This window comes from Triturus cristatus, chromosome 4_1 (assembly GCF_964204655.1).
Source record: "Triturus cristatus chromosome 4_1, aTriCri1.1, whole genome shotgun sequence".
In the NCBI taxonomy this organism is placed as follows: Eukaryota; Metazoa; Chordata; class Amphibia; order Caudata; family Salamandridae; genus Triturus; species Triturus cristatus.
In genome coordinates, this window is record NC_140585.1 from 263,351,214 (window position 1) to 263,363,220 (window position 12,007).

General features: G+C 45.4%; 1 protein-coding gene across 6 annotated transcripts in view; it reads right to left on the reverse strand.

Moving 5' to 3' along the window:
• Window positions 1-12,007, reverse strand: part of DGKI (diacylglycerol kinase iota) — a 1,070,690-nt gene that overhangs the window by 494,229 nt on the left and 564,454 nt on the right. For all 6 annotated transcript variants that reach the window (XM_085652009.1, XM_085652006.1, XM_085652004.1 and 3 more), the window contains exons 3-4: window positions 11,242-11,337; window positions 503-577 (exon numbers count right to left, since the gene is read on the reverse strand). In XM_085652009.1, the coding sequence (XP_085508135.1) occupies window positions 503-577; window positions 11,242-11,337 (171 nt within the window). The remainder of the gene's footprint in view (window positions 1-502; window positions 578-11,241; window positions 11,338-12,007) is intronic.

The following is a 12,007-nucleotide window of genomic DNA, read 5'->3' on the forward strand; positions in this document are numbered from 1 at the left end:
TTCCTGCTCTCTCCATTTGACGCAGCGCAACAAGGCGGCTTGCTGCGTTGTGCCAAATCTTCGTAAATCTGGCCCTAGATGTCTTCATACTTCCAGAAGACAACTCCCCCTTCAACAGACCTCACCTGTTCTACTAGAACAAACCTGCTCAACCAGACAACCCCCCGTACAACAGACAAAACCTTCTACAGTAGACCGCATCACAACCACAGATGCCCTATTAAATCATATGTGTTCAACTAGACTATATTGCTGTTAGAAGACCTCAGCCACCCGCCCCACAACCCGCTCAGAGCTTCTGAAAATGAAAAAGTGAATTAATATTTTCTTTGCATCATATAAGCAGACACTGGGAAAGCTCCATCAAGGCATGTGATGAATACATCTTCTCTTTTTTTCTTTTCTCTGATTTTAAATACCTGCGCCGTTGCTCCTGATAGAAGTTTATGGTCTATCAACCACAATGTAAAAAACAGTTAGTTTGACAGCAGTACTTTCTTACCTTTTCAAGCTGCTCCATGCAGGCCATGTGGACAACAATCTTGCATGCTGCACACTTCCGCCTGAGAGCTGATTTCTGAATGAAATTGATGCAAAATAAAAAAAAGAGAGAAAGTGTGAATAAAGTCCATGGTGAGATCACGTTATTCGCACTCCTAAAAATAAGAAATTAGAGGCTATCCTCATTCTGAGATTCCCATGTCTTTTTCAAAGGCAGAGGTGCAGAAACATCACAAATACTGAAGAGGATTACTTACTATAACAACTCCAGTCCTCCAATATTTGGGAAAAGTGTGTTGTTATGAGCCGTGACAAAAAAGATAGTGTGAGAATATAGCTATTGTGCGTGCATGTGATGCTTTTGAATACACAGTTGAGATGCAACAGATCCTACACAATCTTAGATTAGGATTTAGCAAATGTTGGCTTAGTCTAACAAGCAGTGGCAAAGCCAATAAGTCTCGCTTCATTGTGCCAACGAACGTAAATCTAGGCATTTACAAACGCTGTTTATATGCTGGAGCCACAAATACCGTTTATCACATTCAAGCCTGTCCTAATGTGTTTTCCAAAACTGTGAACAAAGTAGCAAAAATGTTGCAAAAAGGGGAGATAAAGAAATGAATGTGACAAAATGCGTGATTATGAGCCTCCAATGTGCATTGTCAATCCGACCTAAAAACACAAAGGAACTACTGCAGGCGCTCTTGTGCTCAATAAAAGGTCCAGTCGGTTTACAAGTTGTAATGCAGAAGACTGGCCACAACGCGGCAGCAGATCCTAAAAAATCGCAGAGAAAGCTATAGCACATGTAAGGAAAAAAAAACGAAAGGGTACAGACAGAATTTTAAACATTTTTTATAACTGAGTTTTATAAAGCACGAACTTGACCCGAAGGTATCGGGTATTGGAGCTCTTTACATAACACCAGTTGTGTTACATGAGGACACATTCATTTTTGTTAGGCACGGGGAGATTAAGTGATTTTCCCAGAATCACAGGATGTTCAGCGTCATTGCCGACTCGAACCCGGTTCCCCAGATTCGAGGTCGGCTGGCCTAGCCGTTAGGCCAAGTCCTCTCCCAATGTTTACAGATTTCTAAAGACGCTCATTGCGCGTCGCAAATTGGGTCAAATTACGACTTGCAATTTGCAACTTGCAAAAGTGAATGTACAACAGTGTCTCAAACACTGTTTGCGATTCCCATTGGGGACGCAAATTGTATGCCTCATTAATATTCATGAGGCAGTCGCAATTTGCGACCCCATTGGGAAAGTCTAGCACTCACAGGGATGGTGGCCTGCTGGGGTCATCAGAGCACCATGTCTGTGACTACTTTTTTTTAATAAAGCAGTTTTTTTGTTTTTTTAAATGGAGCTCGTTTTCCTTAAAGGAAAACGGGCTGCATTTAAAAAAGAAAAATTCAACTTTTCAGTTTCATTTTTTAAGGGCAGGCAATGGTCCCTGGGACCACTGCCTGCTCTTAAAAAATATTTTTGCACACATTCACAAAGGGGCAGGTTCCCCTGGGCACCCCTTCCTGTTTGCGAGTGGTTTACCACCCTTTTGAAAAGGGTGGTAAACTGCGAGTGTTTTGCGACCGCAAACGTGGTCGCAAAACAATCATACATTGCAGTTAGTCTCGCTATTAGGAAGGGACACCCGTGGCACGCCCCTTCCTAATAGCAAGATGCAAACCATATTTTGAAAGTTGCTAATACGTTAGTGACTCGCAAAATATGATTTGTACATGGGGCTGCCCAATTTTGCGGTTGCAAACGGGCCGAGTTACCGTTTGCGACCGCAAAAAGCCCCTTGATGGGTTGAGGAGGTGAAGCATAGGACAGCCCACTAGCTGGCAGTAGATCGTAGTGAATGATTTGCTGCGTGTAAGGTGGAAAGGTACAGCTTTAAGTGGACTAAATGAAAACATTATCCCTGGCAGAACAGTGCGCAGGCTTTCACAGTCACACACATTCCTGGCTCAGATAGCAGCGAAACAATGATCTGGAGGATGGAACTGAACATCATTTCAGCTTAGAAAAAACATATACGATTCTACATCGAGAGCATTAAACTCTAAATAAACAACTGAAGTCGGCACTGTGCCTGGCTCACAAGACTGAGCGGCATTGTATTGTGTCACCTTTATCAGTCTAAAAAAAAAATAATGCTGAAACAGCAAAGCAAATTTGAAGCTGAAGAGAGGCACAAATAAACCCACTCAGAAATGAAAAACGCATTTAACCTGCTGTTTGGACAAAACAAAGTATTTAATTAAAAGCACAACAGACATTCAGTTGTCCATAAATCTGGTTTTGTCGTCAAACAAAACAGTTGTCTGAGTTTGGTTACAGAAAATTCACTGGTTGTAGAAAGAAGCCCTCGAAGTGTGCAGGGTTCGTGCATCCCTCGTGTATGTTTAATATGCATGATTTCATGATAGCTTAAAGTTCTCGACAGACGTGCTAACAACCAGGGCGCAAGCTGGAGGTGTACGCAGGTGGACAGCATCCACCCACTATTTTCACAGGGTGGACACCGTCCACCCTGCCAAGAAGTTGGGCCCCACTGAAAAATATGTTGAATTCGTCCCGGTGTAATTTGCAAACACCGGGACACATTCAGCAGCGCCTGTATATTGTTGTCTGCTTTTCATCCGCAACAACGTGCAGGCGGGAGGGGGCTTTCTTATTTTAGACTTCTGCTGGGCCCATAACAAAGCAAAACCAAAGGGGATGATGGACAGAGTGTTAAACAATGCAAGCACTCACCCCCAGTCAACTGCTCTGGGTTTAATCCATCATCATTCTTTAGCTCACGCCGCCACCCCAGTTCAGACATGGCCATATGCAAATCAGTCTGATCCTGTGCCTCATGGCAACAGTCCAGCCCGAACTGCCAAGCAATGTCTTCCCTGGACCGGAAACAAGCATCCTGGGACCGGTTTCTGGTTAATCAGCCGTCATCAGCCAGGCTAGCTTGAATCAAGTTGCAAAGTGAGCAAGGGACCCACGTCTGGACATACCCTGCCAATTTAGGGCGAACAAACCAAAACCAAAGAGGATGATGGACGGAGTGTTCAACAATGCAAGCACTCACACCCAGTCAACTGATCTGGGTTTACTTCATCATCTTTCTTTAGCTCACACCGCCACCCCAGTTCAGACATGGCATACCAGCCCGAACTGCCAAGCCATGACTTCCCTGGACCATAAACAAGCATCCTGGGACCGGTTTCTGGCTAATCAGCCATCAACAGCCAGGCTAGCTTGAATCCAGTGGCAAAGTGAGCAAGGGACCCACGTCTGGGCATACCCTGCCAACTCAGGGCCAACAAAGCAAAACCAAAGGGGATGATGGATGGAGTGTTGAACAATGCAAGCACTCACCCCCAGTCAAATGATCTGGGTTTAATCCATCATCATTCTTTAGCTCACTCCGCCACCCCAGTTCAGACATGGCCATATGCAAATCAGTCTGACCCTGTGCCTCATGGGAACAGTCCAGCCCAAACTGCCAAGCCATGTCTTCCCTGGACCGGAAACAAGCATCCTGGGACTGGTTTCTGGCTAATCAGCCGTCATCAGCCAGGCTAGCTTGAATCCAGTGGCAAAGTGAGCAAGGGACCTACGTCTGGGCATACCCTGCCAACTTAGGGAGAACAAAGCAAAACCAAAGGGGATGATGGACGGAGTGTTGAACATTGCAAGCACTCACCCCCAGTCAACTGATCTGGGTTTAATCCATCATCATTCTTTAGCTCACTCCGCCACCCCACTTCAGACATGGCCATATGCAAATCAGTCTGACCCTGTGCCTCATGGGAACAGTCCAGCCCGAACTGCCAAGCCATGTCTTCCCTGGACCGGAAACAAGCATCCTGGGACTGGTTTCTGGCTAATCAGGCTTCATCAGCCAGGCTAGCTTCAATCCAGTGGCAAAGTGAGCAAGGGACCCACGTCTGGACATACCCTGCCAATTTAGGGCGAACAAACCAAAACCAAAGAGGATGATGGACGGAGTGTTCAACAATGCAAGCACTCACACCCAGTCAACTGATCTGGGTTTACTTTATCATCTTTCTTTAGCTCACACCGCCACCCCAGTTCAGACATGGCATACCAGCCCGAACTGCCAAGCCATGACTTCCCTGGACCATAAACAAGCATCCTGGGACCGGTTTCTGGCTAATCAGCCATCAACAGCCAGGCTAGCTTGAATCCAGTGGCAAAGTGAGCAAGGGACCCACGTCTGGGCATACCCTGCCAACTCAGGGCAAACAAAGCAAAACCAAAGGGGATGATGGATGGAGTGTTGAACAATGCAAGCACTCACCCCCAGTCAACTGATCTGGGTTTAATCCATCATTATTCTTTAGCTCACTCCGCCACCCCAGTTCAGACATGGCCATATGCAAATCAGTCTGACCCTGTGCCTCATGGGAACAGTCCAGCCCAAACTGCCAAGCCATGTCTTCCCTGGACCGGAAACAAGCATCCTGGGACTGGTTTCTGGCTAATCAGCCGTCATCAGCCAGGCTAGCTTGAATCCAGTGGCAAAGTGAGCAAGGGACCTACGTCTGGGCATACTCTGCCAACTTAGGGAGAACAAAGCAAAACCAAAGGGGATGATGGACGGAGTGTTGAACATTGCAAGCACTCACCCCCAGTCAACTGATCTGGGTTTAATCCATCATCATTCTTTAGCTCACTCCGCCACCCCACTTCAGACATGGCCATATGCAAATCAGTCTGACCCTGTGCCTCATGGGAACAGTCCAGCCCAAACTGCCAAGCCATGTCTTCCCTGGACCGGAAACAAGCATCCTGGGACTGGTTTCTGGCTAATCAGCCGTCATCAGCCAGGCTAGCTTGAATCCAGTGGCAAAGTGAGCAAGGGACCTACGTCTGGGCATACTCTGCCAACTTAGGGAGAACAAAGCAAAACCAAAGAGGATGATGGACGGAGTATTCAACAATGCAAGCACTCACACCCAGTCAACTGATCTGGGTTTACTTTATCATCTTTCTTTAGCTCACACCGCCACCCCAGTTCAGACATGGCCATATGCAAATCAGTCTGACCCTGTGCCTCGTGGGAACAGTCCAGCCCGAACTGCCAAGCCATGTCTTCCCTGGACCGGAAACAAGCATCCTGGGACTGGTTTCTGGCTAATCAGGCTTCATCAGCCAGGCTAGCTTGAATCCAGTGGCAAAGTGAGCAAGGGACCCACGTCTGGACATACCCTGCCAATTTAGGGCGAACAAACCAAAACCAAAGAGGATGATGGACGGAGTGTTCAACAATGCAAGCACTCACACCCAGTCAACTGATCTGGGTTTACTTTATCATCTTTCTTTAGCTCACACCGCCACCCCAGTTCAGACATGGCATACCAGCCCGAACTGCCAAGCCATGACTTCCCTGGACCATAAACAAGCATCCTGGGACCGGTTTCTGGCTAATCAGCCATCAACAGCCAGGCTAGCTTGAATCCAGTGGCAAAGTGAGCAAGGGACCCACGTCTGGGCATACCCTGCCAACTCAGGGCAAACAAAGCAAAACCAAAGGGGATGATGGATGGAGTGTTGAACAATGCAAGCACTCACCCCCAGTCAACTGATCTGGGTTTAATCCATCATTATTCTTTAGCTCACTCCGCCACCCCAGTTCAGACATGGCCATATGCAAATCAGTCTGACCCTGTGCCTCATGGGAACAGTCCAGCCCAAACTGCCAAGCCATGTCTTCCCTGGACCGGAAACAAGCATCCTGGGACTGGTTTCTGGCTAATCAGCCGTCATCAGCCAGGCTAGCTTGAATCCAGTGGCAAAGTGAGCAAGGGACCTACGTCTGGGCATACTCTGCCAACTTAGGGAGAACAAAGCAAAACCAAAGGGGATGATGGACGGAGTGTTGAACATTGCAAGCACTCACCCCCAGTCAACTGATCTGGGTTTAATCCATCATCATTCTTTAGCTCACTCCGCCACCCCACTTCAGACATGGCCATATGCAAATCAGTCTGACCCTGTGCCTCATGGGAACAGTCCAGCCCAAACTGCCAAGCCATGTCTTCCCTGGACCGGAAACAAGCATCCTGGGACTGGTTTCTGGCTAATCAGCCGTCATCAGCCAGGCTAGCTTGAATCCAGTGGCAAAGTGAGCAAGGGACCTACGTCTGGGCATACTCTGCCAACTTAGGGAGAACAAAGCAAAACCAAAGAGGATGATGGACGGAGTATTCAACAATGCAAGCACTCACACCCAGTCAACTGATCTGTGTTTACTTTAACATCTTTCTTTAGCTCACACCGCCACCCCAGTTCAGACATGGCCATATGCAAATCAGTCTGACCCTGTGCCTCGTGGGAACAGTCCAGCCCGAACTGCCATATCAGTTGACTGGGGGTGAGTGCTTGCAATGTTCAACACTCAGGGTCAGACTGATTTGCATATGGCCATGTCTGAACTGGGGTGGCGGAGTGAGCTAAAGAATGATGATGGATTAAACCCAGATCAGTTGACTGGGGGTGAGTGCTTGCAATGTTCAACACTCCGTCCATCATTCCCTTTGGTTTTGCTTTGTTCGCCCTAAGTTGGCAGGGTATGCCCAGACATGGGTCCCTTGCTCATTTTCCCACTGGATTCAAGGTAGCCTGGCTGATGACGGCTGATTAGCCAGAAACTGGTCCCAGGATGCTTGTTTCCAGTCCAGGGAAGACATGGCTTGGCAGTTCGGGCTGGACTGTTCCTATGAGGCACAGGGTCAGACTGATTTGCAAATGGCCATGTCTGAACTGGGGTGGCGGAGTGAGCTAAGGAATGATGATGGATTAAACCCAGATCAGTTGACTGGGGGTGAGTGCTTGCAATGTTCAACACTCCATCCATCATCCCCTTTGGTTTTGCTTTGTTCGCTCTAAGTTGGCAGGGTATGCCCAGACGTGGGTTCCTTGTTCACTTTGCCACTGGATTCAAGCTAACCTGGCTGATGACGGCTGATTAGCCAGAAACTGGTCCCAGGATCCTTGTTTCCGGTCCAGGGAAGACATGGCTTGGCAGTTTGGGCTGGACTGTTCCCATGAGGCACAGGGTCAGACTGATTTGCATATGGCCATGTCTGAACTGGGTTGGCGGAGTGAGCTAAAGAGTGATGATGGATTAAACCCAGATCAGTTGACTGGGGGTGAGTGCTTGCAATGTTCAACACTCCGTCCATCATCCCCTTTGGTTTTGCTTTGTGGGCCCATAACAAAACCCGAATCTGAGGGGTCATCAGGCGTCTTTTTGTTTGAGTCTCCTGGCTGGGAGCAGCCAGGAACCTCACATCTAGAAGCAAATGCAGCAGAGGGGAAACAAAGGCTCACACCTTGTTAGCACTTCACACACACTTAAGTGAGGCAGCTTTTCACTTTGTTCAGGCTCTGTTTCGGAGAAATACATGCACTGTAGGAATGTCAGATTTTTTGGTCTTTCCCAGTATTTACACAAAATAAATAGCTTACTACCTCTGAGGAGGCGCTGTAATAATTTAAATATCACTATAGGAAGTTTACGCTGACAAAAGGCAATATTGTTATATGTGTAGCTTACAAAAGTCGGAACCTTCTATCTAAATCAGGAGGGTTTCCCTAAATACTGGAAATGTGCTCTAATCTACTCATGATAGACCTGTTAAACATACATGTGAGGGCTTAAGATCTGATGTCACTTCTTATGATGCCACTTCCTGTGATGTCACATGCCGCGATGTCACGCGCCGTGTTGTCTCATGCCTGTGATGTCACTTGCATTCTGATTAACGAGGTTAGTCCCCCCACTTATGTGTTTGTAGGACTTTTGCCCTGCTAACAACACATTGAAAGAAGTGATTTAAAAAGTAAAAATAAAGCTGAGGTTGTCGATTGGTGGTTAGGGCGGGACTGCGTCATGAGGCCGTGTTGAACCATGTAAGAGCGATCTAGGAATCCACCGGCTCAAATTAAGCACTGCCGGAAAACCCAGGCTTTTAGGTAATTTTAGTAACCAGGACCACTGCATCTATACAGTCAGTTCTTATTAAGAACTCCCTAAAGCCAAGATTGCGCCCAACCTGGTGGTATTCACTGACCAGGACGGGAGAAGAACACTAATGAAGAAGCATGCCACAAAAATTGTAGGTGAGGTGTCTTTTTTCGTAATCTTAGCAACCTATAACTAAGGGTGTGATGGATTTAATTTCTGACTGTCGTACCTGATGTGATTTATACTGCAGTGTGAGGAACTCTCCCTACTCTGTGGGACGCCAATATCCTACTATCCAAATGTACTCTGTAGGGCGGCCTCTATTCAGCATTATTGCCCAACAATCATACACACGCAAGTAGTGTGCAACGTGCACTACAAAAAGACATACTTGCAATAAAAGGTTAATGCTTTATTTCTTGTTGATTGCACTGCTGTCCCTTCTGCAGACTCCTTGCTGGCGCCAGTAAAACTGTAGCACAAGATGAAGTGATGCCTCACTACACACTACCTTTGTTTAAATCCTCTTGCTCAGCGGTTCTTAACCTTTTGACTTCTGTGGATCCCCAATTAATCATCAATGGAACCAGGGACCCCCACTGAGTCATATTTGGAAGGCAGGGACCCCAGCTAAGCATTTAAAAAGTTGTGAACTGCAAATAATGCACACAAAAATTCAGCATTCACAAACAAATATACAAAAAAATGTTAATTATAGAGGGAAGGTTGGAGCTTTCCTAAATTCAATTGAGGTCAACCATCGTCTATACTATATCCTGTTTAATTAATTTACCCTTCTCCCACAGATCAATCTGGGGTTAATAACTTAATTTTGGCCTCCATAATTAAATTCCTTCACACTTTTAAAATGTTTAATTTTACATTTCCTTCCTTATATGCTCTTTATTACTCAGTTAATATTTATTTAATTTTCTTATCAGTCTTGGACTACTGAAAAGGCTTCATGAACTCCCAGATCAACTCTTGCAAAACACAAAACAGAACTAAAAATGTTTCTAAGTATTTTTCATAAAACTCCACTGAACAGGTTTCATCCTTGAGGTAGAGATGGTTTCAAGAAGATAGTCACTCGTATGTAGTTGGGCTTAGAATGCATTAACATGCTTCTCTACCTTTGAAAGAGCCACTTAATTTTTATGGGCCACCTTACACATATGCATTTTTAAAAGTGAATTTAATTGCAGACTTTTGAACAGCAGGATGAATGATGGCACTTAATGAGTATGGTCATGGTACGCCCTCCTGCTCTTCCGTGCTTATGCCCACCTTGGCACTTACTGCTGGAGATCCCCTCAAGGCTGCAAGCCCTCGGGGCTAGGACAGTGTAATTTTTTGAGTGCATTCCTCTGTTTAGGGGAATATATTACCTATAATATATTACCTATCAATATAGGTCTGCTGCATTACTGTGCAAATCAGTGTTGGCCACACCAATATCCACATTTTCAAAGGGAACACCCTTATTAATATTTTGAAGGCCCTAAGTGGAAGAAATGTCTCAAATGTAACTGACCTGGTGATGTTAACTTAGACCAGATACTTAAAATATGTCATGCCGAGCTCCTAAAACTTTTGGCCATTTGTGAGACCATAAAAAACACAAAAGACCTCAATAGATTGCAGTATTTGTAAACTATGAACTACAATCAGGAAGTGAACAATTTCAGTAGTTTGTAGTCTATCACTTCTAACAATGCAGCCTCAAACGTGGTCCACACCCGAGGTGCATTCCATGTGACCAGGATGGGTCTTTTAAATCAGTTTGGCAGTTCGGCCTTTTATTTTAGTCCTAGAAATTGAAAACAAGCATTAGCAAAGAGAATGGGTCAGGTGCTGGCTTCCAGTCTTTTGTTTTGCCAATACTTGCTTAGTTTAGCCATGGCTTGTTAAACTTTGAGGTTGGGGGAGCTGCTGTGCCTTCGCCGACAATTTAAAAAAAAATGGCTAAAGGCAAAAAAAATAGTGTCCAAAATGCACACTTTGCTACAGTAGCCTCTGGCATTATGGGAACTATTTTGTGCTCAGATGTGCTCCATAGGAAAGAAAAGAATGCTGTCAATCACATTGAGTTAGCCATTGACCGAAGTAGGGCGGACCCTTTGCTGTAGTGGGGAATAGAAAAACGTGAATGACACAATAACAGACCAACAGATGCAGAGTAGCTGAAAATCCCTATCCATCTATCCATCTATCCATCTATCTATCCATCTATCCATCTATCCATCTATCTATCTATCTTTTTTGTGCAAAATCAAAAGGTGTTAGTTGGTGGACCTAAAATTGGCGTCAAGTAGCCTCTGCCTTGCAGTGGCATCTTCGACATGTATTTATCATGGAATTCAAGGAAGCCATTGACTCCGAAATAGAATGACTCAAATGTATACATAAAATGTTACAAGTTTCACTCCCAACCTATACCTGCACATCTTTGTATGACTACCACAGGCGGACGGTCTCTCCGCAGTATTACGGCAACAAACTACTGGTTGGTCAGCGATGCTGTTTTCTTTTCATTCCTGGGAAGTGGATGTGATTTGGAGAAGGCTGCATGCAGCTGTTTGAAGTAAAGAGTTAGTTTTCCACAGCGAATGTGTATGCAGAGGGGCCACGGCCTACACCAGACTAAAAACTCTGTGTTGTGACAGGCAGAGAACATGAAATACACTGTTTACGGGCAAGAAAAGAGAGATAACTAAGAAGAGACTCACGGCAAACTTGACTTGACAGCTGTCTTCGCCCAGGTAGCACAGGTCCCCCGAGATGTTGGTCTCCAGCCACACGTGGTCTCCATTTATTGCATTCTCCTGTGGACCGAAAACAGACATGTCACAGCCATTCCTAGGGTAGAGCTTCACAGGCTGTGGTGTTATCTCTCACTAGTGGGATACTCACCGGGAAAACTAATCTTAAGTATCAGTCTATGAGAACACGTACAGTCTAACTTTTGTTCAAATTTGTTAATTTTGGCTCCAAAACTCATGACCCTCTTACCTAAGCATCCCTGGGTTATCAGATCTCTGATACATAGGCTCGAAGCCGGTGTTTTTCACAGTAAGAATGTTGAAGCAATATTCTAATAGCACAGAAGGAAAATCATACTTCAGAAAAGTAGGAACAGGAATCATTGTTGGTGCATTCTTAAATCCCGGAGGTGCTAGTGCAACCTCACAATCATTGGAACTGACATCAAAAAGATCCCACTGAGCTCCTGCTCTGACCTTTAGAGCTGCTTGTAATTTCAGATATCATTCTCCAGATATCACTAGCTCCGATTAAGTCTGTCTTTAAGTTTCACGCTATTTTCAGATTCTACAAATAGGAAATTCAACCTCATATGCCCATTCTAAGTTCAATTTACAAGGCTAGCAATTTGGGTAACACACCCGCAGACCCCTCTGAGTGAACTACAATGGCTTCCTATGCATGCCATATTAAAAATGTAAAATCTGACGTCAGATGTAGAAGGCTATCAAT